Raw genomic sequence first — 27979 nt, 5'->3', positions numbered from 1 at the left:
TTAATTTGTATATTTTCCATTATTTTTATCTCCTAGTTATTAAACCTGTCTTTTGGTATGTCCAGTCTATTATGAAAGCCATCTTTTGAATTTGTTACTATATTTCTTTACTACTGAAGTGTATATTTACTTTTTTATTTTACTTAATGTAATACAAGTAGATATTAATAAAGAAAATATAAAAAGTTCTATGGAAAAATAATTTTTATAACAAAAATAATTACAGAATAAAAATGGTAAATCCATTGAGTATCATGATCTTAAAAACCTAGCTATGCTAACCCAATCTGTGGACTCATCCAGTATCGCACCCATGATCCATTCACTCCCATAAGCCCCACCTATGGGTGCATGAGGCTTTGAGGGGGGCATCTAAGTATAAGCCATAACTTTTTTTTTTTTGGTACTGGGGATCAAATTCGGGATCTTGCGCTTACGAGACAGGCGTGGCACCACTGAGCTAAATCCCCAGCCCTAAGCCATAACATTTGACCCTTGGTCCCCCAAAAGACTCATGTGGATCCCTTATGCAAAATGCATTTAGTCCATCTCTAAGAGTTGCCAGTGTTCTGAGAGTTTCAGCACTGCTGGAAAGTCCAAGTCCAAATTCTCCTCTCAGATTTAAGGAAAACTCTTAGCTGTCAGGCCCAGTAAAAATGAAAAGAAAGTTAAACATTTCCAACATACAATGGCACAAGATAAACATTCCCATTCCAAAAGGTAGAAATAAGGGAACAGAAAGGGATGGGACCAGAGCAGGGCAAACACTAAGTCTCAGCAATCCTTGCCCAGCACCTAGGGCAATCTATGGAAAGATATGATTTCCAAAGGGTTGTGTGGCTCCACACCAACAACACGGTGGTCATAGCCCTCATGGTCTCTCTGTTCAGCCTGCTTTGCTCAATTCTTGCATCTTTTCTCAGATGATCCACATTCCTGCTTTCTCCAACCTTCTGAGGTCTCTCTCCACTGTACTTTGGCTTCACAATCACAGCTTCACACACTGCCGTCTCGAGGGCACACTGCCTGGCCTCCCAGGCCTTCTTCCGAAATCTGTGTAGACGCCTTCCTGAATACTCTGGTATTCTGCATGTACCTGGGATGAAGCCCAGGTCTGCTGCCAACTGGAGCAGTAACCAGCCTTCCTCCTCTCTTGGCTGTAGGGGCCAAGTGCCTGGATTGCTGAGTGCTATGAACCCAATCCTGAGGAATGAATTCCTCAGGCCACCACCATTCCAAAACAGGTGGCCTGGGGCTCTCTTGTAGGTGCAGTCTTTCACCTTTCCAGTGTTGAGGCTGCAAAGGGTAGAATACTGTTGGTTCTTATGGTACCTCAGGCCATCTTTTCCAGTGGCCTGTTCTGAAGTACTTTGCCTTTTAGTGATAATCTTTTCCGCAACCAAGTTCTCCTCTGCTTCATCTTTACAGGCCATAACTTTACTGGAACTTCCTTTCTGGCCAAACTCAAAATTTTTAAATCATTCTGCTGAGCTGTTCACTCTTGAATCTCAAGGTACAGCTAGGTAAAAGCCCCCAACAGTAGCCTCAACATCAGACTGCCTTGGAATTTCTTCCACCAGATTCATTAGCCCATTGTCCTTAATCTCAGTCTCCTGCAGTGTCTCCGGACATGCGGAAAATGTAGACATATTTTCTGCCAAAGCATGACATCCCGGAGTGCAGCTGCCAGGAGAGTCCTTCTTCCCAACTGAAACCTCTTGAGCCTGGTCTTTTCCATCTGCATTACTGTCAACATCTGGTCTTCAGAGGTCTGACCAGAATCTCCCATCAAGCTTGGGAACTTACAGCATTGTAGGGCTGCTTTTCTAGCCAACATCTCTAAAACTTGCCAGACTTCTCACACAAGCCAGTTCTAAAGGCTCCTGAACTACATAGCCAGGTAGCTTCACAACAGCGACCCCAATCCTGATATCAAAATCTTTCTTAGTTACTTTCTCTTTGCTGGGACAAAATATCCAACACCAACAAGTGAAAGGAGAAAAGGTTTGTTTTAGCTCACAGTTTGTAGAAGTTTCAGTCCATAGTTGTCTGATTCCAAGGCAGGGCAGCATGGAAGAGGGGCGTAACAGAGGAGAAACAGTTCATGGTGTGGCAGGCAGAAGGCACAAGCATTTTTTCTTTCCCTTTTTATTCCATCCAGGCTACAAGGTTATTGGTTGGTGCCACCTATACCCAGGGTGGGTCTTCCCTCTTCAGTAAGTTCATCATCCACGCCTAGAACTATGCTTTACCAATCAGTGAATTAATCCAGTATCACACACCCATGATCCAGTCCCTCCCAAAAATCCCACCTATGAGCACATGAGGTTTTGGGAGGACATCTAGATAGAAGCCGTAACATTTGCCATGTGTTTTAAATTGGCCATACTGTCCCAGCCATCTGTTGTATAACTTCTAAAGTAGAAAATTGAATGTAAGAAATTTAAGTAACTTACAGATTCCTCTTTCTTTTCTGCAGATTGATCCTGAATTGGAAAAAAAGCTGAAAATGAATAAAATATCTTTAGAGTCAGAATATGAGGTATGATCATGTTAATAGCTATGTTTTATAACAGTCTTACTGGTCGTGACTGCTTTGTCTGCCTTAAGATAAATTAGTGTTGCAGAAAATTATTTTAAATATGTGGTATTTTATAAACTACAGATTAAATATCTCTTATCTGAAATGCTTGGTATGAGAAGTGTTTCACATTTTGGAGGTTTTCAGATAGACTTTACCAGTTAAGCATCCCTAATCTGAAAATCTAAAGTGCTCTCAAATCTGAAATTTTCTTCTTTTTGTTGTTTTGTTTTTGTGATGCTGAGGATCGAACCCATGGCCTCACACATGCTAGGTATTGTTCTACCTCTGAGCTACACCTCCAGGCCCAACTCTGAATTTTTGGAGCATCATATCAGCACCCAAGAAGGTTCAGATTTCAGATTCTGGGTTTAGGGATGGTTAACCTGTATATAGTCATTTGAAAAGAAAATGAAGATAGATTCATATTCCATATACCATGAATAAATAAATTCCACATGGATCAAGAATCTAAAATTAAGCAAAACACTAAGTGTACTAGGAGAAAGAAAATGCAGATTTTAAGTCAGGAAAGCCTATTTAAATAGGATCTAAAATCCAGAAGCTGTAAACGTGAAGATGTATGAGTTTATACATTAAAAATCTGAAAGTTCAGCCTAGAAGATACTATGTTAAGTCACAAGTTAAATGAGGGATTCTAAAAATGTTATCTATCTTATCATGGCTAATTAGTTAAACGTGAAGAACATCTACAAGTCAGTATGGAAAAGTTCAACAAATCAGTTGGTCAGTAAGAATGTGGGTAAAATTTATAAAGAGTTTAGAGGAAAAGAAATAAGTATTCTGAAACATACAAAGAAGTGCTCCACTTATCAAAATAAGAATGTCAGAGTTATAATGAGGTATTTTCCACTAGTCTGATTAGCAGAAATCGAAAAGCTTCATAGCACATTGTATTACAGGATGTGGGGAGGGAAATATGTTCTCCATTTATATTTTATTCATTTCTTTTTTTTTTTTGGTACTGGGGATTAAACTCGGGTTTGTATTCATTTTTTGACTGAATCCCATTTTCCTGTTTCCTTGTGTGTGGTCATTTTTCATTGAAAGTTGGACGTGAGTAATACATTGAAGAGATTTCTGAAAAGTACTGATTTTCATTTTACCTGACAGTTAAGTTATTGGCCGATCACTTTGAAGTTGGTGTTGTGCTTTGAAAGGGAGAACCATGGAAAGGCTGTGCTGTTTCTTAGATCGCTGTAACTTGATGTTGGACTCATTCTTCAAACCATCTCCCCAGAGGATCTTGGCAGGGCTTGCTTTTAAATTTTGTTGGAGAAGTAGGCACTCTTCTCAACATAATCCTTACTCATAAAGAGAAGCTTTTTTTAGATGTCTTGGCTAGTATTAAGGAGAAGTCTCTGTTCTGGTAGGGCTCAAAATCCAATTTTCCTGACACTGTTTTTCCTCAACATTTCTTGAATCTGTTCCACTCTCATTCCTATGGCAGTTGGCTAGTAATTGGTAGGTCTTGAATGTCTTCCCCTGCATGCGTGTACAATCTGTGATTCAGTCACTATCTTTTGTAGCATTTCTACAAAGAACCTTTTGTCCAAAAATCACCTTAATCACTTTTCCGTCCGATACCCAACACCCACTACTTACAAGAAGACAGGTTTATATTGGCTCACAGTTTCAGTCCATGATCTACTAGCTCCAAGGCAGCAAAAGCTTGGTAGAAGGGCCTGGGCAGAGGAAAGTTACTTATCTCATGGCAGCCAAGCAGCAGAGAAAGAAGAGAGGAGCCAGGGATAAGAACGCACCCTTCCAGGTCATGGCCACCAGTGACTCCGCCCTCCAACCGGGCCCCAGCTTCTAACAGTACATTCAGCTACTGAACCTATCAGTGCATGAATCAACTGATAGTACAGCACCTCCATGATGGAAAGGGGACATTTTAGATGTAAACCTTCCACACACAGAATTTTGGGGGACATTTTAGATGTAAATCGTAAGAATCTCTAATATCAGACATTTATATATCACCTCGTTCTATCAATCTTGCCTGTCATCTAAGATTGATTTTAATCCTCTTTAGCATGCATGTCTTATTTTATTTGGTTATTGGCCACTACTCTATTAAAATCTTTTCATATCTTTAGATCATTTCATAACAACATGTAAAAATACTTTACCTTCTTCCATGCTAAATTAATAAAATTTTGTTCCTTTACATATATTCAATTCAGTCTCTTCATGTTTTTTTCTTCGTGTGTTTTTATTCACTACTTCCCTATTTGGCTACTTGAGGACATGTAAGCACTATACCAGTGATGATGTTATGAAAGATTTATTTGGGAGATTTTCCTTTTAGTTCTTACAGAAACCATGGAATTTGAGAACTGAGGAAACCATATCAAACATTTATCCCTGTCTTTTCATGATTACTTATCAAAGAATTAATGCCTGGGTGGCTTAAATAAATGCTAAAGGTTTTACAGCTAATTAGTAAAACCATAATGCTTAGTACCCAAATGTCAAGGTGAACTTAGGCCATTTTCCCCCATTTATATCTTTGGATATAAATTACCTGTATTCTGTCAGCCTCTTTTTTTTTTTTTTCTGTTTTACTTAATTATTCCAGAAAAATCAAAGCAGCAAATGTATAAAAGTAACTTTCAGAGTGATGGTCATTGCAAGGGAGAAGAAACATTTTTGTTCTTCCCTTTGATCCTGCCTTCCTGTGCTTGAGAGACTCTTCATACTAAGTGAAAGTAGAATAATCAGAATTGCAGCTGAAACGAGTTTTGACTGCTCAAAAGGGTATTGCTCATGTTAACTGTAGGGAAAGTCTTTTTTATTCTTAACCACAGGCTTATTTCTCAGACACAAGATAAATCATATTGGTCTGTTCCTTGTAGAAGACTTTAGGTCTCTACCTTTGTTCTTTGCTTCTCATTTTCTTCCATCACTCATGCTAACCTTTATAGTAATTATTCTGGATCAGCCTTTGGAGTCACACTTTTTTTCCTCCCAGCTTCTTACCTTACTCTGCACTCTCAATATATAAAGCATGTAGACACTTTTCCTGTGTTAGTAGTTTTATTACTGTGGGGGAAAGATCGGCATTAACATCAGTAGCAACCATGAAAAGTTTTAAATTCTAAGAAGTACAACTTCTTTTCAGTTATTGTGTTTGGTTTATAGTATACATGTGTGTTGAAATTCTAATTGAGGGCCTGTTGGATGCTTTCTATGCATTCATTCAGTGATTTCCTAATCAAAGCCACAGGCTCCTACACTAACTTGAACACTTTAACTTTTGTGGTCCTATAGAAAATAAAGGACTCTACTTTTGAAGACTGGAAGAATATTCGTGGCCCAAGGCCTTGGGAAGATCCTGATCTCCTTCAAGGACGAAATCCAGAAATCCTTAAGACTAAGACTACGTGACTGTGCTCATTCTTTTTAAGAAATGTTATCAATGGGTCACACTGGATCACTGATTTAAAATTCTAGGTCTGTGGAAACTTGGCTATGAGTAATTTGATAGAAGATAAACTTGATTTTTAAAAAGTCAAGTACAGGTCTTTGTATTTCTCAGCTAGTCCACTTACAAATCAAAGTAACGGTATTGACAACATAAAAACACATTTCAACAAAAATGTGAGTACTGCTATCAAAGTATGTCACATATCCCACTCTCCAGCTGGGCACTCATTTCTACCAGCCACTACTGCAACATTTTATACTTCATTCAGATTTATAATGAAAATAGTAGGCTTAGGTTCAAATTCTCACAGTAAAACTGAGCAGTGATTTCATGCTAAACTTACATAGGAAAGTAATCTTGATCACCATCTGGTAACACTCTTAGTATTATTTGCAATATATCATAGTAGGCTAATCAGTCTCTAAAGCACCATCTGATGAGTGTGTTGATGACATGTTTAAACATATTATCAATGTTAAGGAAATAACATTCCCAGCTAAACAAAAAATTTTAAAGAAATTAACATTAAGACAAAAATAATGTAGTAGTACATGATTGTAAGCAGAACACAGCAAATTGTTAAGGTAATTCAGAGATAACTGCTATTTGGAAAAAGCTTATTTAAGGTATGCTTTATGCCTTAGCATAATTTGTATACAAAATTATCCTAGCTTTTTATTTGGTTGGTTGGTTTTGGTTTTTAATTTTAGGTTTGTTATAACCCAATCCCTAGTAAGAGGATAAGAATGTTCCTGTTTTTCTTATGCATTTTCTCCTTTTCACTGTTCTGGACAGCCTTGACCCTCTACCTTCTGGTATTTTTATGCTTAATTCTAAATGCCTAAAGTCTCAACTAGTCCCACTACAATTGCCAAAAAGTCATAAATCTGGACCACTTTTACCCCTGTGAAAAATTTTTATTCTTATCAGCAAGTTACTGTTGTAAAGAGTAGAGTAAACTGGTTATCTTGTAGTGATAATTTGCGATAGAGGTGATTTATAAGACTTAATTATCTGGAAGAGTAATAGGGTTTGTTGAGAGAGAGAGAGAGAGAGAGAGAGAGAGAGAGAGAGAGAGAGAGAGAGACAGAGAGATTGATTCACCCAAATCTCACTGCTACAATAAAGTAATTCAAAAGTGGATCACTTATTTAAATGTAAAAATCTTTTAGGAAAAAATCTTCTAAACCTGGTAAATAGTTCATACTAAATATTTCTTGCAAAAATGTTCATAAAAGAAAACATTATCAAACTGACCTTATCAAAATCACAAACTGTTACTCCTTAAAGACTGTTAAATTGATGACAGATGTACAGACTGAAGGAAGGTATTGGTAAATAACACATCTGGCAAAAGATTTATGTCTAGAATACATACAGAATTCCAATAACAGTCTTCAAAACTCCATAATAAAATGGGCAAGAAACAGAGATACTTCAATAAAAGGGTATATGGATGGCAAATAAGCACACGAAAAGCATTTGCTATGACTAGCCATTAGGGAAATGTTCATTTAGACTACATTGAAATATTGCTAAGTACCTCTTAGAACAGCTAAAATAAGCAGGGTATGGTGGTGCACACCCGTAATCCCAGGTTCTCAGGAGAATGAAACAGGAGAACTGCAAGTTTGTGGCCAGCATGGAGAACCTATCTCAAAAAAATCTGGGGATGTAGTTCAGTGGTGGAACACTGGCCTGACACGTGAGACACCCTGGGTTCAGTTTTCATTACCACGCGCGTGCACACACGTGTATACACACACTAAAATTGAAAAATAGTGGGAGTACCAAATGCTGACCAAGATGTGGAGAAACCAAATCTCTCATGCATTGGTGGCATCATGTTAAATAAGAAAGCCACCTTGGAAAATCATCAGTTTCTTCAAAAGCAGCAGCACAAAAAACTTCTGGTTTCCTTTTTGACATGTGAGAATCTTCAAGTTTTAACTCCTAATAAATTGAAAAAACTCAAAACAAACTCTTCTTTAGTCCATGTGAGAATTGAGGTCACAGGAAGAACCACCAGCATGAAAACTGGAGACCTAAGCACAGAATCACAGTTACCTGTTTTACCTAGTGGGGGATGAGGGACTGGGAGAATGACCAAGAAGTAATTGTGAAGGTAAAAGTCCAAGGGGCTACTTTCACTAAAGGCCTAATCATAGGCCTATTGAATGCTCCTTACTCCTGTTACCACATCAGTAGAGGCCTCTTCATGGGGGTTCTTTTTGTCCAGTATATCATGTCCAAGATTCAACAAAAAAGGAAGAAGAAAGATAGTTTGAAGAGACAAGATAAGCATCAGAACTAGACTCAGCTACTAAGTGTTGGAATTATCAGCTTGGGAATATAAAATAATTGATTAATGTGATAGGAACTCTAATGGGGAATGTATGTAACAAGAACAGATGGATAATAAAGGCAGAAAAATAGAAGAAAGAAAGTAAAATTCTAAACATACACAAATGAATTTTTTTATTGGATCATCAACAAAGTGGATATGACTGAGGAAAAAAGAGAAAGGGGGAAGAGGGAGAAAAGTAGATATGCCATGCTAGCACTAATGAAAGCTGAGGTCACTATTAATATCAGACAAAACAGAGGGCTATTATATAATGATAAGGGGTCCTTTCTACAAAGGCATAATTTTTAATGTACACGTGCCTAACAATGAAGTAGCAAACCACTAACAGATAAAAAATCTCCAAATACTTGAAGATTAAACAGTACTTTTGTGAATCACTCCTGGCTCAAAGAACTAAAGAAAAATTAAAACTATTTTCTAAGCCAGGCGTGCTGGTACATGTCCTGCTCAGGCAGGACAATTCCAAGTTCAAGCCCAGCCTAGGCAGCTCAGTGACTTAGCAAGATCTTCTCTCAAAATAAATAAATAAATAAATAGGACTGGGGATGCAGTTCAATGTAAGGCCCTAGGTTCAATTCCCAGTACCACCACACACAAAAAGTACAAAATGAAATAATAATAACTTAGTGAATATAAAGTTAGTACACTGAGTCCTCTACAAACAAGTTACGATCTGGGAGAATGTAAGTCAGATTCATTTGTAAGTCTGACAAAGTGAATTGTATACACCTTTGACAGATATACAATGTAAAGCATAGAAAACCCAAATGGGAGGTCCATTCATACCTGTGAAAGTTCACAATTTGAACATTTGTAAGATGGGGACTTACTCTATAGAAAGAATTGAAGGTATACTGAGTGATTCATCAAATAGAGAATTTTTTTTAATTACAAAAAGAAACAAATAGAAATTCTAAAGCTGATTAGTTCAAGAACCAAAATGAAGACTCCACTAGAGAGACACAACAGTAGTTTTCAGCTGACAGAACAAAAGACTGGGTAACTTGAAAATTAATTGAGAATATGTAATCTGAGAAACAAAAAAGAATGGGTGGGTGGGGGGAACCACAGAGGAATGCCAGACATCGTTAAATGCACCAAATCTACTTGTCAAGAGTAACAGAAGAAAGAGAAAATGAACATGAAAGTATTCAAAGAAATAATTGCTAAACTGCAAAATTCTACCCAGCTACCTCCACTGTAATTATTACTTTATTCAACACAGTGATCTCGTTGGGTTTTGCATTTTACCTTAGTGTGTTCTCTAGGATGTCACAAGTGTTTAGCTTATTACTGGATGACATTTGTAAACTAATTCAATAAAATTGGATCTATTATGATTTTCATAACAATTTTATATTAATTAAGGAGATCTGCTGGGATTGTTTCTCCTCTGCCATTCACTCCATCCTTGAAGAGAATGAAATTTACTCACGTGGCTTTGGACTTATTTCTTGGATTTTATTTATTTATTTATTTATTTATTTATTTATTTATTGGTACCTGGGATCAAACTCAGATCCTTGCGCTTGCAAGCCAGGTGGCAGAACCACTGAGCTAAATCCCCGGCCCTGGACTTATTTCTTAATGAGTAAAATGTTGTTTCAATTTTGCCATGTAATGATGTGAGACAAGTATCAAATGAGTCTTCAAGGGATTCTATTGATTTACAGAGATCCAGATGTTGCTCTGTTGTTTATTGGAGGACCCTGAAATTTGATGAAAAATAATATACTAATTTTCAAACTTTCTTCTCTAACTGTGGATGGCCTCAGATTGTATTCCAAGCAATTTTTTTTCTGTGTCTCCTCAGAAGATTTGGATTTGCTAAAAAATATGTATAAGAAACTTTGAATATTTTTTTCTGTAATCAGTAATTTTTTATGCTCTCAGTTTTGCTAGTTGAAGATAGTCTTTTGAGACCTTGAATTTCTAGGAGATAATCTTGCCTGTAACTTTTTCATATCAGTTTTTAAAAGATGTTTCAATCTCCACCCCCCACCCCAAACAAATGAACTACAGTGACAATACAGGTAGAAATTTCTTACCTTTTGACTTAATGCAAATGCATCTTTCATTTATACAATATTTGAATTGCTAGATGCTTTTTGTTTCATTTTTGGTTCTTTTAAAAAATGAAGGAAGAGAGGGAGGGAGTAAGAAAAAGAAATAATGCTTAAAAATTCACCCAATTTGATGAAAATTAATCTAAACATCAAGGAAGTTCAACAGTCTTCAAATAGGATGAATGCAAAAAGAGCCACTCCTACACATAATCAAAGTGAAGATATTGAAAGAAAAAAAAACCAAGAGAAAATTCTCTTTTTTCTAGATTTATTTATGTATTTTATTTGTTTTTTTCCCCATTAAGTTTATCAGTACATTTTAGATATAAAATACAGTTACATTCATCATTGGGATCTTGTACCATTACATGAATATCTTGGTTCTTATGTTTTTCCCCTTCCCCTGCCCTCCCTTCACCCCCTCTACCCTTCCCTACTTGCAAAGACTTTGTTTCCATTTTTTTCCTTTTCTCATTTTTTCTTTTCCCTTTTTTCCTTTCCCCTACCCCTCCCACTTCCCCTGCTCCTTTAGAGCTTTTCTACCTATTACACAATATCAATTATACATTTTAAAAATTACAATATCAAGATCTAGGAGACATTACCAAAGGTTTTGCAGAATTTAAAAGGATATAGAAAGCATATTACAAAAATCTTTTCTGGAATAAATTCAACAACTTCTAAGAAATACCTTGGAAGACAAATTAATGAAACTAACTCTGGAAGAAATATAAAATTTGAATAGCACCTATTAAAGAAAATATATTCCTAGCTTGAAAACCTACCTATATGACAACAACAGGCTCATACACATTTTAACCGATAAATTATATCAAACATTTAAAGGAGAAAAAAGAAGGAACACTTCTCCCCTCCATTTAGGAAATCAACATTGTGCTCATCCTAAAACTGGATAAAGATAATAGAAGAAAAAAGTACGAACATAGATAGAAATTTGTTTAACAAAACAAACTGTTAGAAGTCAGATCTGGCAGTATGTAGAAAGTGGTTTTATTACAGGGATGGCAGTGTTGGTTCAGCATTGGAAGGTCCACCCCCAAAAGTCATCATTTTAACAGAGGAAAGGAAAAAGCCATATGATCCTGTCACTAGTTGCAGAAAAAATATTAGACTAAATTCTACAACTGTTCATAGTAAAAGCTATCAGGAGACTAGAAGTAGAACAGAACCTTCTCAACAGATCAAAGACATGTACTCCATACTTCCAGCAAAAATGCCTTATATGAAGGGAGAAGATACAATGCTTTCTCCCTAAGGTGGGGAACAAGGGCAGATATGCCTACTCTTCACCCCTCCAGTAAACTTTGAAACATAGGCCTAAAGCAAACTATTCTGGCAATAAAATGATTCAATTAGCATAGGATTGGCAAGGTAGAAGGAAAATCTTTATATGTAGATGAAATGATCATCTACAGAAAAAATACTAAGAAATCTCTAGGAGCCTCTAGAACTTGTATTTGAATTTAGCAGGATTAGAAAACACAAGGTATATATAAAAATTCAGGTCTGTGTATACTTGCTACAAATGAAGAATTGGATATTGAAATTTAAAAGTTAGGAGTACAAAGGACCTAGAAAAGTAAAAAGAAAAAGAGAAAAAAAACAGTGTTGGAAGACGTTTAGTACCTAATTTTAAGACTTCCTCTAAAGCTACAGTAATCAAGGCAGTGTTGGTGTAAGGAAAGACACATAGATCATTGGAATAAAACAGAATCTACAAATACAACCACATATATATGTTCCACTGAGTTTTGAAAGATTATTTAACATTAACATTTTATACAATTCAAGAGCAGAGGAAAAGAGAGTGTTTTCAGCAAATGGCACTAGAACACCTGGTATCCGTATATGAAAAATTAACCTCAACCCTTTATTTCCATACATAAAAATAACTTGAACAGATCTATGAACCTAAATATGAAAGACCAAAACTATAAAACTTTAAGAAGAAATTATAAGGGAAAATGTTTATGAATTTAGGGTAGGTAAGAACTTCCTAGGTTACAAAAAACATGATGTATAAAAGAAAACTGATAAATGAGATTCCATCAAAATATAGAACTTTAAATGACATTGTTAAAATGAAAAGTAGTCCTTAAACAGACCATATTTACAATGCATATAACCTATGACCAGAATACACAAAGAACTCTTACAGCTGATTAATAGACAACCCAATTAAAAAGTAGACACAAGATGATGATAAATAACCAGTACAGCACCAGGAAAGGTGTGCAACACTAGAATCAGAAAAATACTAATCAGTACAAAAACAAGATTGAATTATACAGTCATTAGGGAGATGAAGTGAAAAGTTTTAAAAGCCTTGTCATGACTTTTTCTTTTTGTTGGATTCTCCCCCTTTGCTTTTAATTTGTCATGCCCAATGGATTCATTCTGCTGGGCTTCTTGGGGTTGTGATCCTCATTGTCTTTTCCTAGGATATTGTCTAAAATTTTTTGGAGTGCTGGTTTGGTATTCATGAAGTTCCTAAGGTGCTTTTTATCATGAAAGTATCTTATTTCTCCATCAATTTTGAAAGATAGTTTTGCAGGGTACATCAATCTGGGTTGGAGGCTTGTTTTCCTTTAGGGCTTGAAGTACATCACTCCAAGGTCTTCTTGCCTTGAGGGTTTGCATTGAGAAGTCTGCTGTGATTCTAATGCGCTTTCCTTTGTATGTGATTTTTTTCTTTTCTCTCACTGCTTGTAGAATTTTGTTCTTCTGTTGGGTTTCTGGAATCCTAACTATTATACACCTGTGCGTAGAGTTTTTTTTGATCAAGACTAGTTGGAGACCTATATGCCTCACTTATCAGTATGTCAAGTTCTTTTCCCCTCCTTGGGAAGTTTTCTGCCATCACTTCTGTGAACAGGTTTTTTTATGTCATCTGCACTCTCTCCTCTTTCTTCATTGACTCCAATCAGTCCTGTGTTGTTATTCTTTGCATCGTCTAGCAGCTGCTGGATTGATTTCTTGTGGTCCCTTACAGTTTTAAAGCAATTATTCTTTTCCTGGTCACTAATTGCAATCTTATCTTCTATATCTGAAATTCTGTCCTCACATTGGTTCATTCTGCTGCGTAGACTTTCAATGGAGTTTGTAATCTCCTGGAAATGTGTTTGCTTCTGTTTTATGGATTCCATTTGTTTCCTATGTTGGGATTCCATCATGTTCCTCAGCTGCTCTATTTTTTTAATATGTGTCCTCTCTAGATTTATTAATCATGTCTTGCACTATGGGCACAATCTCTGCTATTATCTGAGAAATTATTTCTGATTTCATTTTTTCCAGATCCTCTTTTGTTTCAGTTCAGGGAGTCCAGGTGGTTGAGAATCAGAGTGTTCCACCTCATTTCCCTTTGGTGTTGCTGTAGGTGATCTGGAAGTCTTTTTTGAGGCTTGTTCACATGTCTTCTCATTTCCACGGGGGGTGGGGGGAGTACGGTGCAGCTGGCACCCGGGAGGCTCACCTTTGCCCTGGGATCAGTGGAATGGCGGCTGAGGAGCCTCCTCCTGGGCGCTGGGATTGGCTCACTTCCTCTGCCCTGGGAGCAGTGGAATGGCCCCAAGAGAAAATTCTTGAAAGCAGCAAGAGAAGGAATTTTCAATAAGGTCAATAGCTAATTTTTCATCAGATACAGTGGAGACCAGAGGACAACAGGATGACATAGTCAGAGTGCTGAAAGAAAATATTGCCAAGCAAGAAAAATAATTCCAAGAAAATTCTCTTTCAAAACCGAAACCAAAATAAAGATATTTTCAAATAAACAAATTGAGAGAAATCATTGCAAGCAAACTTGGCTTACAAGAAATATTAAAGAAATTTTATTAGGTCAAAAAGAAGTAACACTACACGAGACAGTCATATATTGCTTAACAACCTGGTTATGTTCTGAGAAATGTGTCATGAGGTGATTTTGTCCTTGTATGAACATAATAGAGTATACTTACAGGTCGGTATGATAGAGCCTGTTAGCCACCTGCACTACAGACCTATATAGCATGTTGCCATACCAAATACAGTAGACAACTGTGACACAGTGGTATTTAATTGGTATTAAAATGGTATCTAAACATAGAAAAGGTACATAAAACTGTAGTATAAAAGATTTTTTTTAATGGCACAACCATTTAGAGGAATTACGGGTGGAACTTGTAGAACTAGAAGTTGCTCCAGGTGAGTGAGTGAGTGAGTGGTAAGTGAATGTGAAGGTCTGGGACAGTGGTGGCGAACCTATGGCATGTGTGCCACAGCAGGCTGTCTGTATCATTGAAACCTCTAAAAGGTTTGCCATCACTGATCTAGGACATGAATATACACTAATATGGACTTAAACACCATTGTTGTCTTTGGCTATACTAATTTTATAAGAAAAATCTTTCTTCAATAATAATCATAGCTTACTGCAATATTTTTACTTTATAAACTTCTTAGGTCTTTAAATGTCTTGACTTTTTTATAATAACACTTAGTTTAAAATACAAATGTATCATATAGCTTTACAAAAAATATTTTCTCTATATCCTTTTTCTGTAAGTTTTCTATTTTTTCATTTTTTACTTTTTATACTTTGCCTAAGGATTAGACCAAGGGCCTCACACATACTAGACAAGTACTGCACCACTGGGATATGCTTGCAGCCCTATATTTTAGTTTTTAAACTTTTTTGTTAAAAATTAAGATGCAAACATATGCATTAACCAACACCTGCACAGGATCAGGATCATCAGTGTCACTGTCTTCCCCTCTCCATTTTGTCCCCCCGGAAGGTCTTCAGAAGCACTAATGCACATGGAGCTGGCATCTCCTATGATGACAGTCTTTTTCTGGAATCCTCCTTAGGAACCACCTGAGGCTCCTCTTGTGCAGGTGTCATTCTCTACACAAACATGGCCGTGGTGACTTGCTTGATTAGTTTCTTTTTCATCATGGATTTGCTTGTTAAGTAGTCAGTGCACAATGAACATTCATATCTGTTACTAAAAACTTTCCAGAGTTGGGGCCTATGTTTTTAAACTTTATAATGAGTTTTTTGAGATTTGTAAAACCTGCTAAACTTTTCACTGAATTTTCCTGAGAGTGCTTTTCTCCTGAAATTTTCTTTCCTCCTGGCTCTTTAGCTATGTGTTACTGTTCTGGTACCGATAAGTACTCCTAAATTCCTCAGGAAACATATCTAGGAGGTCCTCAGTGCCATCCTCATCCACACCCTCATTAAAGTTGTTTGGCATCTCAACCACAGCCTTGGTTTTGCAACCTCCACATCTTTGGCAAATCTGTTGATGTCATGGACAAATTTATTGGGTGTCTTCTGGGTGCCATTCATATACTTCTTTGTGACATCACCCCAAGCCCAAGCAAAGTTTTGATGTAGTCATAAATGCAAACTTCTGGTGTTGCTTCAAGTGTCCGCTCAGTGTCCTCCTCAGGTGCAACAGTATCCTGTGCAAAGGTTCTCTTCAGGTAGTCAGCTTCAAAAGCTGCAGTAGGAAGAGAGCATCATGATGGACTAGAGGCCACAGTGCTCACAAGATGTTGGGAATGTGCTCACCAAGGTTCACATGTACTAGAAACAGGGTCAAACAAAAACCCAATCACAGAAAGACAAATTGAAGGAAAAGCCCACCATAGGAAATACAGTAACAAGGGTGTTTAGAATAAGAAGCACGACCATGTCTCAATCCTGGCACAGCTTACAGCCGAGGTGGCAAATACACTATCTAGGGAGAAGTTGAAACCCCTTGAGAGAAGAAGCTGAGTGCAGCAGGGTCTGTTGAGCTGCAATTGGTACCCAGCTCAGACACTGCCCAATGCCCACCCAGCCTAACTCTTCCTCCACTGGGAGATGGTGCCCACTAAGCAAGATATTTGCATGACTGCCTCTTCAGATCAGGGCATTATGGAAAATGCAATCCAGAGAATTACTCAGAGTAGAATGAGTACTCAGAGTAGAATAATTACTCAGACTACAATGAGTTAGAATCGGCAAGCTCTAGGGACAGATGAATAAAGGACCCGGGGCTAGTTAGACACACAAACATTGAGAGATCTGTGAGACATGAGTGCAGGAGCCTGCAGTGGCTGTGACCCGTTGGAGCTGGGGTTAGAGAAAAGTCAGGTGAGGCACTCTCCCACTACGCCCCCCCTCCCGCCGCCAAGTACTACTGAGCTCTGCACCTGTGTGGGCTATCTCCGTCCACCTGCCCTCCAAACACCTCTGAGCTCTGTGCCCATGCAGGGTTCTTCCCACCACCCACCAAAAGCCGATGAGCTCTCCACCCATGTGAGCTCCCTTCTGCCATTCCCTAAACATGCCTATGAGTTCCATGCAGAAGGGCTCTCTTCTGCCATGCCGTAAATGCCCCTGAAATCATGGGCTGGAAAAGAGATCCTCTAAAACTGAAAAACTGTGATGCAAGATCACTGCAGGTGGAGAAAGCAACCCAAATCAGAGCCCGTGGAGGCTATTTCCTGCTAGCTCCTAGAAATCACTAAAACCCCCAAACCCGAAAAGCACACTATTGCTTTGACCCAGGAGTAAAAGGAGCAGAGAAAGGCCATCAGAAAAGTGCAGGAGCAGGGTTACCACCTCCTGCCTGACCACAAAGGGCCACTGATGTCCCCAGCCAGAGAAAGGCTGGCAGAACTGGGACATTACTACAAATGGAGCTGAGAGAGATGAACCAGGTGAAGCAAACAGCAAAGCCTGGGGCAGAAGCTCAACTAATGCCCTCCAGGACAGGTGCGTTTATGTTTTTATTTTTTGTGTGTATGTTTTTTCTGCACTAAAATCAAATCAAAATGAATCAAAGACCTCGATATTAAAGCAGAAACACTGCATCTGCTGGAGGATAAAGTAGGTAAAAGTCTAGAAGGCATAGGCAAGGACTTTCTGAACAGAACCCTGATTACACAAGAAACAATACCAAGAATCAACCAAATGGGATTATATTAAAGAGCTTCTGCTCAGCAAAGAAAAAGTCAACAGTGAAGAGACAACCTCCAGAATGGGCAAAAAACTTTTGCCAGCTACTCCTCAGAATGAGGGCTAATACCTAGAATATATAAAGAAAAAAAATTAGAAGCCAATAAACAAAAGACCCAATTTAAAAAAATGGGCAATCAAAATGAATAGACTTTTCTCAAAAGAAGAAATACAAATGGCCAGTAAGTACAGGAAAAAAAATGTTCATCCTCTTTGACCATCAAAGAAATGGAAATCAAAACAACACTGGGAGTCAGTCTTACTCCAGGAAGAATGGCTATCATTAAGGACTCAAAAAGCAGCAAATGCTGGTGAGGTTTTAGGGAAAAAGGACCCCTTCTACAGTGTTGGTGGGAATGTAAACCAGTACAAGTGCTATGAAAATCAGTATGGAAATTCCCAAAAACCTAAAAAGAGAAATTCCATATTTCTTCTGGGTATCTTCCCAGAAGAGTTAAAGATATTTTACAGTTACAGTGCATAATCATGTTTATAGCAGCATAACTCTAAATAGCTAAATCTCGGAAGTGGTCTCTGTCATAAAGAATCCACTTGTCAAAAATAGGCTTTTGAAAGGAAAGTGTATTCCAGCTAACAGGGTCTAAAATCAGGAGATTCTAGCAGCTAGCTGGGAAAAGCTGTTTATCACATCCATGTGTGGATGGGCTGACATTGGGAGAGAGAGATAGTGGCAGCTAGCTGGGAGAGATTTCATCCATGAGTGACTGGGCTAACACCAGGGGAGAGGGAGAGATTAGAAACTCACTGGGAACGGAATTAGGCTTATATAGGTATTGAAGGGCCTAAGGAGTCTGGCGTGAAATATTTATGACTCAGATGCCCAAGGACTGCTCAGGTGTGTACACAATTACTGGACGCCAGGGAGGTTGTATGCTATATCTGAGTCCATTTGCTCTATTTTTGAGGAAGCTGCTGTTTGCTAAAAGCAGCCTGTTTGCTTTGTCCCATTTGTTTGTGAAGGACTCACTTCAGTCACACCTGACAGTCTACGCCCACCAACAGGTGAGTGGATAGAGAAAATGTGGGATACACAAGGGAGTATTCCTCAGCCATAAGGAAGGAGAAATTTTAGTCATTTGTAGGCAAATGGATTGATCTTGAGACTGCAAGGTTTAGTGAAATCAATCAGACACAGAAGGTTAAACAGAAACACAAAATAGAAATGAAGAGTCAAATAAGAGACGATAGGAGAGAGGGGGCTGGACTTTCTGGAGATGGAAAAGGGGATCTGGAGAAGGAGAAAGAACTGCAAGAAAGGGGGATAACAAAGATTACAAATGATCAGATACAATTATAATTATACATAGTAATTTACCAAAACATGTGATTGTTAGGTATCACAAATATTACTAATAGAATTTTTAAACTGCTATAACTCCTTGCGCCATTGGTTAGATCACAGCGATGGTGTTTAGAGGAAGAAACACCACTTTGAATCAGGATAAAGATCACCAGTAAAGAGAGGAAGTGGGACGGCATTATCAATAATAAGTCAGTTTGAAAGGGATGGGTTACATTTTGCCCACATGGCAACTGAGGCAAGCATCTCGGTTTTGGAGGTTGGTCACCATGCATTCCTATTTCTCCTGTAGTATGCTGGCAGTATGTGCTTATTGATGTGCTTGAAGACTCGAGGTTCTCACTGTGCCCGATCACAGAAGGTTTCGATTTGTAACCTGCAGCATTAACCCCAAGAGGACTGGTGCTCTGTTCTCTAAACCCTTGGAAGCTGACATCCACGTGGCCTCTCATGGATGAAAGTCTTGCAGGTATCTCTTTTCAGAATTGCAGATGTTCATCCATATTAAAGTTTTACTCTGGCGTGTAATTTTTGTTCACAATCAGCTCATGAAGAGTTTCCAAAGCTTCTTCCACTGCCTTTACATCAGCATATGCAGGCTCACCACTCACTTTCACTTTATTTAATGAATGATGAGACTTGAATTATTTAAACCACCTATAGAGAACATTCAATTCAACATTGTAGTTGGCTCCAGCCTTTCTTTTAACATGGCAAACAAACTTTTTGCTTTGGGCTGTGATCATCAGGGTCCTAAGGGGAATGTGCTATTGTGTCTGGTCTTCAATATGGACCATTGGAAGTTTCTGCATATCTAAGATGAGGATATCTCCATACTGATGGGGAGATATCTCCAGATATTAGATATCTCAAATTTTTGTTAGTCTCATTGGCTTCAATGCAATAGACCATTTAACAGCTTCTATCACTTTGTTCTGGTTCTTTAAAATCATAGGTATAGGAAAATGAGACTTCCCTGACTGGAAGGTAGTGATTTACTACCTTCATAGGCTACTTTTATTTTCATTGTTTGGTCAAACATGATTTCTTACTGACAATAATAGTAGATTTTGTATGTTTGGAGCCCATAGTGAACACGTTGAGGTTAAAACCAAGCTCAAGACATGATGATTCATGAGATAAGAGATACAGTAAACATGAGATTATGAGGCTACTGCCAACTTAGCACAGCATACTGCTTTATGGTAAACTTATAAGTAGAAGGAATACACTCTAAAATAATGATCCAAAGTATAGCATGTTAAGTCCATAAAGTATTAACATAGTAATTATCAGGTATTAGCTTCTGTACGTAATCATGCACTATTCTTTTACATGACTGGCAGTGCAACAAGTTTATACCAGCATCACCACAAGTACATATATAATGTTCCACTATGACATCATAATGGCTGCAGTGCTACTAGTCAGTAGGAATTTTTCAGCTTCATTATAATTTTTGGGACCACCGTCATATGTTAATTCTGTTCTTGACTACAGTTTTACTTGGAGGTACAAGACTATATTCTATTTGTCAATACTTGTAAAATGTTAAATTACATTCCATGTTGAACAACTTATAAATGTTTATAGAAACAATTTAAATGGGTAATATATTAATATCTACTTATCTTTCCTTTTAAGACAATTTTAACTTTGTAATTTAAATGGGTAATATATTAATATCTACTTATCTTTCCTTTTAAGATGCAATTTTAACTTTGTAAGAGAGTTTTCTATCAGTGATCTCCTAGCTTCAGATTAGGTACAACCTCTATATCTCAAAGAATCTGTAAAATATTTTTTGTGTATTGTTGTCTAACAAACAGGTTATTTGGTTTATGTCTTAAATGTACTCTGCGAGACAGTTGGGACTGGTATCCCGGTTTCTAGTCTACAAACATATCCTGGTTTCTAGTCTGTCTCTGAAAAGGTAGCAGAGAAGGTACTGACTTGCTTAAGGCCAAGCTTCTGCTATAGAAGCTAAATGTTTGGAAACTGTCTTAGTTACTTTCTTGTCACTGAGATGCAACACCCAACACCCACAGCCATAGGGAGCAAAGGTTTTCCTCACAGTTTATAGAGGTTTGAGTTCATAGTTGGCTGGCTCCAAGGCAGGGCAGCATGGCAGAGGGGCCTGGCAGCAGGAAGCAGAGAGAGATGAAGGGCAGAGGGAGGGAGCTACACCCTTCTAGGCCACGCCCCCAGAGACCCACCCACTCTGATATAAACTAACTCATCAGTGGACTAATCCACTGATTACTATCACACCCCTATCATCTGTTCACCTCCTCAAAGTCCCACCTATGAGTGCATGAGGCTTTGGAGGGGGGCATCTAGATTATAACCATAACCAAAGTACATTGGGACTTTGTTTGCAGCTGCACTGTCCCAGGCATTCTATAGCAAAGAGAGATAGATAAGAGAAACTTGGCCCAACCCTACTGGTCAGTTTTCTAAGTGGAATCATGTTATGATTGTGTATTTCATTGGAGTGTGAAAAGTAGAGCTAAGTGTTAGCACACCATTCCATACCCTGAGGCTGAAATAGCAAGGCAGTTGGGAACTTGGGAGTTTACCTAGATGTAGCCAAATCATTGCTACCTCTGGACTTCAATTTCTGTATCTGTACAATGGAAGGTGGGATCTTAGACATTTACAGGGGTGGCTTTAGAGTAAGATAAGACTAAGCCTTAAGGGCTGGGAATGTTTCTTTTAACTGTCCTGTTCCATTTCTCCTCCTCCTGCTCTCTCTATCTACTGCAACAGAAAGACTGGTTTCTGAGCTGACCTTATGTGATGGAAAGGAATTAATGTATCAATCCAATACAAGGATACCTTGTACCTTGGAGAGTTTGGGGGAGCATTTCAATTTGTAGTGCAGTTGATTGGCTATGTTAGGCTATGGAGCTTAACATATTTGAACTTCCTGCCCTAAAAAAACCAACTCTACCACCAAGTATTGGTAGTCAATGTAAACTTTACTGAGTATTTATTTCTTAAGGAAGAGAGAGGAGGTGCAGTTTATACTGCACCACACAACAGTCAACTCAAAAATGCCATTCTCAATTACTCTTCCCCAAAGTCCATTATGTGCAGCACCACTCATGGGCATCCCACTTTCTTCCCCTGTGGCCATTTTCCTAAGTAGCGGTGTTGATGGATTCTGCCTTCTGTTTCCGTATCTTCTCTTGCTCATAACCAATACCTTCACGACCTACTGCCTCTCTCACACTCTTCTCAAAAGTCATTAATATGCAGAGAAATTTAGCTTTAGTGCTTAGTAACATTACTCATTAACACAAGAAAAATACTCTGCTTATAGGTGATAGATATTCTGTTCTATAGGCATTGTTTCACATAGTTCAGTTTTTAAAAATGTCTCTGGTTTGTTTTCTGCCTTTTGAACCTTAATGTTTAGGAATATTCCTCTTGAAAACACTACTAGAACAATAGAAGCAGAGTGGACAGAAAAATAGAAGTATTTGTTGGTTTGTATCATCTTATCATGTGTCATGGACCTAAGGAAAGGCATCGAATACTCTATTGGCAATAAAACATTATAGATCCTGCACTGAATAAATTGTTGGAAAATCCCTACTCAGGCAGATCCATGGGTTTCTATCATGAACAAATTCTAGCAGAGAAGAGATGACAAGGATTACTGTAATTAGTGCCATAACTATTACCAGGTAATGCTGTGAACCAAGCAACAGTCTCCCATTTGAAATGCAACAGTATCTAAAAGCAGAAGAGCCCTGCTCATATGGGCATTATATTCTCACAGACATAAATACTAAGCAATAAATAGGTAAATTATATTTTAGAAAGTGATGTGTATGGGCAAAAAAGTAAAGTAATGGGACTTGAGAGTGTAGTGGCAGGGGACAGCAGGTTATGCTCAGGGTAGGCCTCACTGAGATGATATTTGAGCAGGAAGTAAGGGAGTTAGCCATGTGCACATCTGGGGCTCCAGCCAGCAGGAACAGTTGGTGCAAAGTCCCTGGGGAGAGAGTGTGAGCAGAGGAACAAAGGAGGCAAGTAGGGTTAAAGACAAGTGAGCCTGGGGGAAAGTAACTGGAGAGAAGTGAAAGGTAAAGGAAGGAGAAGAGAGACATCTTAAAGGTTTTGTTGGGTACTTTATGGCCTTTGGCTTTCCTCCGAAGGGAATGGTGAGATATTGGAGGGTTTTGAGCAAAAGCATGACATGTCTTACATCATGTAAGTATCTCTGATGCATTGGCTTGATCCAAAGGCCTTGTTCAGGTGATCTTATGTGTCCCATCTACTTATGAAATGAGCAGATGTAATACCAAGGTGTGGCACAGGGCAGCAACAGAAATAAAGTTCCAAGCCAGTTATAGAGAGGTTGGTTTTGTGCAATCCTGTTCTGAAATTCCAGAAGCATTTCCCAGTGTGCTCTAAAACTTTTCACAGGGATTACCCACATTTGTGCTCTGGAAAGTGCCCCTGCTCGAAGTACATCACTCCAAGAGTATTAAACCGGCCACATTTGGTTTAGTGCAGGCTCTTCTGGGGGACAAAAAAGAACCAGAATCTTTAAAACCTCAGTTAACTTGATCTTGAGATCACTCTAGCTGCTTTTTCTCCTAAACATGGAAGAAACAGCTTTCAAACAAGCCAAGTAAGTATACATCAAAACTGCTTCACAGCTGGATCAAGCCACTGGCATAGTAAACTTTTATCAAAATCATGTTGAATGAATGTTTATCAATTAATTGCCATAGGTTAGGGACTTTTGTAGATGCCAGGGATTCAAACAGTAGGATTCTCTCCTGTTTTCATGTTGCTTATACACTTTTCAAGGCATTGATTTATACATTAAAGATGATAATGGGGTATGATAAGTGCTTTGTGATATATAGTATATCTTAACGTGTTGGAGGAGAGAGTAATCTACATTGCCTAAAGAGTTGAAGAGGCTTCATGAAACTTTTCCCCTGGAGCTAAATTTTGAATTGTAGGAAATGCATGGAATGCTTAGAGAACGTTTTCTAGTTTGGAGTATGAAGTGAATCCAAGACAGTGGCAGTAAAACATGTCAAAGCCACATTACAAAGGGCCTTAAATTCACTGCCTGAGGAAATAGGGGTGAACACTAAGGAAAGGCAGGATAATCCCATCATCATTTATACCTTTTAGGTAACTTTTAGCAGTGTCAAAGATAGATTGGAAACTCACAGCAAACCCTTCCTCTCCTTTCTTTTCTTTTCTTTTCTTTCTTTCTTTCTTTCTTTCTCCCCCCCCCCCCTTTCTTTTTTCCCGTTAACTTTATTGGTGCATTTTAGGTATAAAATACAGTTACATTCATCATTGGGATCTTGTACCATTACATGAGTCTCTTGGTTCTTATTTTTTTTCCCCTTCCCTTGCCCTCCCTTCACCCCCTCCACCCTTCCCTATTTGCAAAGACCTTGTTTCCATTTTTTTTCCTGTTCTCATATTTTGCCCTTACCTTTTTTCCCTTCCCCCACCTCTCCCAATTACACTGCTCTTTTAGACCTTTTCTTCCTGTTACACAATATCAGCTATACATTTTTAAAATTGCAATATTAAGATCTAGGAGACATTACCTCAGATTTTACAGAATTTAAAAGGATATAGAAAGAATATTACAAAAATCTTTTTTGAAATAAACTTGACAACTTCTAAGAAGTACCTTGGAAGACAAATTAATGAAACTAACTCTGGAGGAAATATAAAATTTGAATAGCACCTATTAAAGAAAGTATATTCCTAGCTTGAAAACCTACCTATATGACAACAGCAGGCTCATAAACATTTTAACTGATAAATTATATCAAACAAAGCAGAAAAAAGAAGGAACATTTCTCCCCTCATTTTAGGAACTCAACATTGTGCTAATCCTAAAACTGGGTAAAGATAATAGAAGAAAAAAGTATGAACATAGATAGAAATTTGTTTAACAAAACTATTGGAAGTCAGATCTGGCAGGATGTAGAAAGTGGTTTTGTTATAGGGATGGCAGTGTTGGTTCAGCATTGGAAGATCCACCCCCAAAAGTCATCATTTTAACAGAGGAAAGGAAAAAGCCATATGATCCTGTCACAAGTTGGAGAAAAAGTATTGGACTAAATTCTACAGCTGTTCATGGTAAAAGCTATCAGGAGACTACAAGTAGAACAGAACCTTCTCAACAGATTAAAGACATGTACTCCATACTTCCAGCAAAAATACCTTATATGAAGGGAGAAGATACAATGCTTTCTTCTTAAGGTGGGGAACAAGGGCTGATAGGCTTATTCTTTATCTGGCCATTAAACTTTGAAACCTAGGCCCCACCAAAAGAGTCTGGCAATAAAATGACACAATTAGGATAGGATTGCAAGGTAGAAGCAAAATCTTTATATGTAGATGAAATGATCATCTACAGAGAAAATACTAAGAAATCTCTAGAAGCCCCTATAACTTGTATTTGAATTTAGCAGGATTAGAAAACATAAGGTATATATAAAAATTCAGGCCTGTGTATACTTGCTATAAATGAAGAATTGGATACTGAAATTTAAAAGTTATGTAGAACTACAAAGGACCTAGAAAAGTTAAAAACAAAAAAACAAAAACAGTGTTGGAAGATATTTAATACCTAATTTTAAGACTTCTTCTAAAGCTACAGTAATCAAGGCAGTGTTGGTGTAAGGAAAGACATATAGATAATTTGAATAAAACAGAGAATCTAGAAATAGAACCACACATATATGATCCACTGAGTTTTGAAAGATTATTTAACATTTGCATTTTATAGAATATAAACTCAGTTCAAGAGCCGAGGAAGAGATAGTGTTTTCAGCAAACGGCACTAGAACACCTGGTATCCATATATGAAAAATTAACCTCAACCCTTTTTTTCCATACATGAAAATAGCTTGAAGGGATCTATGAACCTAAATAAGAAAGCCTAAAAGTATGAAACTTTAAGAAGAAATTATAAGGGAAAATGTTTATGAATTCAGGGTAGGCAAGAGCTACCTAGGATATAAAAGACATGTATAAAAGAAAAAAATTGATAAATGAGATTCCATCAATATTTAGAACTTTAAATGACATCATTAAAATGAAAAGTAGTCCTTAAACAGACCATATTTACAATGCATATAACCTATGACCAGAATATATAAAGAACTCTTACAGCTCATTAATAGACAATCCAATTAAAAAGTAGACATAAGAAGATGATAAATAGCCAGTATAGCACAAGGAAAGGTGTGCAACTCTAGAATCAGAAAAATACTAATCAGTACAATAATAAGATTGAATTATACACTCATTAGGGAGATGAAGTTAAAAGTTTAAAAAGGCTTGTCATGACTTTTTCTTTTTGTTGGATTCTCCCCCTTTGCATTTAATTTGTCACGCCCAATGGATTCATTCTGCTGGGTTTCCTGGGGTTGTGATCCTCATTGTCTTTTCCTAGGGTTTTGTCTAAAATTTTTTGGAGTGCTGGTTTGGTATTCATGAAGTTCCTGAAGTGCTCTTTATCATGAAAGTATCTTATTTCTCCATCAATTTTGAAAGATAGTTTTGCAGGGTACATCAATCTGGGTTGGAGGCTGTTTTCCTTTGGGGCTTGAAATACATGACTCCAAGGTCTTCTTGCCTTGAGGGTTTGCATTGAGAAGTCTGCTGTGATTCTGATGAGCTTTCCTTTGTATGTGATTTGTTTCTTTTCTCTCACTGCTTGTAGAATTTTGTTCTTCTGTTGGATTTCTGGAATCCTAACTATTATATGCCTATGTGTAGATTTTTTTTTGATTAAGGCTAGCTGGAGTCCTATATTCCTCACTTATCTGTATGTCAAGTTCTTTTCCCCTCCTTGGGAAGTTTTCTGCCATCACTTCTGTGAACAGTTTTTTTATGTCATCTGCACTCTCTCCTGTTTCTTCATTGACTCCTATCAGTCTTATGCTATTCTTCTTTGCATCGTCTAGCAGCTGCTGGATTGATTTCTCGTGTTCCCTTACAATTTTAAAGCAGTTTTTCTTTTCCTCCTCACTAATTGCAATCTTATCTTCTATATCTGAAATTCTATCCTCACATTGGTTAATTCTTCTGCGCAGACTTTCCATAGAGTTTTTAATCTCTTGGAAATCTGTTTGTATCTGTTTTATGGATTCCATTTGTTTTCTATGTTGGGATTCCATCATGTTCCTCAGATCCTCTATTTTTTTATCTGTGTCCTCTCTAGATTTATTAATCATGTCTTGCACCGTGAGCAAAATCTTTGCTGTTATCTGAGTAATTATTTCTGATTTCATTTTTCCCAGATCCTCTTCTGTTGCCAGTTCAGAGAGTCCAGGTGGTTGAGTATCAGATTGTTCCATCTCGTTTCCCTTTGGGGTTGCTGTAGGTGATCTGGAAGTCTGTTTTTGAGGCTTGTTTATGTGTTTTCTCATTTCCATGAGGGGGGGTGTGTGCTTCTGGCACCCACGCAGCTCACCTTCTCTGCCCTAGGAGCTTGGAATGGCAGTGGAGGAGCTTCCTTCTGGGTGCTGAGACTGGCTGAGCTTCTCTGCCCTAGCAGCCTGGGATGGAGGCAGGGAGCTTCCTTCTGGGTGCTGGGACTGGCTGAGCTTCTTTCTTTCCTTTGTTGGACCTCGTTGGGGGTGGGGGGGTTTACCTTGGCACATACATGGCACCTGGAACAAATATCTTGAGCCAACAGAGGTAGTCCTGGGACTGAAAACTTAGAGCTTACCAGATCTTTTAATTTCTTTTTTCCCAAATGGGTGAGACAGTGGAGTTGTTGAAGTATCTGTCTTCCCAACACTTTGGGCAAACAAATGTGGCCATCGGGTTTCTCCCACCATCCAGAACTCTGTTTTATTGCTTTGAACTTCTTCCTCAGGGGTATAATTTGGCTAGTTTGGTAAGTGTTCCAGGGGCTTCACAGGTAGGATATCTATTCGCCCCACTGGTTTTTTGGCCACTCTCTTGGATGCTAAATCTGCTGCTCTGTTTCCTTTTGCTTCGTAGTGATCCCCCTTTTGGTGTCCTCTGTAATGGATAATGGCCACTGCCTTCGGTTCCCAAATTGCTTCCAGGAGGGCCAGAATCCGTTTTTTATTTTTGGTGGTTTTTCCTTCCAAGGTCAGTAGGCCCTGCTGTTTGTAGATGTCGCCATGTACGTAAGCAGTGGCG

General features: G+C 38.1%; 1 protein-coding gene across 5 annotated transcripts in view; it reads left to right on the top strand.

Moving 5' to 3' along the window:
• Cox16 (cytochrome c oxidase assembly factor COX16) overlaps nt 1-27979 on the top strand; it is a 61659-nt gene that overhangs the window by 6291 nt on the left and 27389 nt on the right. For 2 of the 5 annotated variants that reach the window (XR_015445020.1, XR_015445019.1), the window contains exons 3-4: nt 2480-2542; nt 19092-19268. Coding sequence is in view for 3 of the 5 variants with exons in the window: in XM_021247145.2 (XP_021102804.1) it covers nt 2480-2542; nt 5879-5995 (180 nt within the window). In the remaining 2 variants the exon portion in view is untranslated. Of the gene's footprint in view, nt 1-2479; nt 2543-5878; nt 6124-19091; nt 19269-27979 lie in introns of those variants that run through there. The other 3 variants (XM_087195335.1, XM_087195334.1, XM_021247145.2) reach the window with 2 other exon arrangements.

This window comes from Heterocephalus glaber, unplaced genomic scaffold, assembly GCF_053883595.1.
Source record: "Heterocephalus glaber isolate CG9 unplaced genomic scaffold, H.glaber_assembly_v1.0 deba00001608, whole genome shotgun sequence".
NCBI lineage: Eukaryota > Metazoa > Chordata > Mammalia > Rodentia > Bathyergidae > Heterocephalus > Heterocephalus glaber.
Note: the sequence above shows the minus strand (reverse complement) of the source record. Positions and strands in the feature narration are given on the sequence as shown.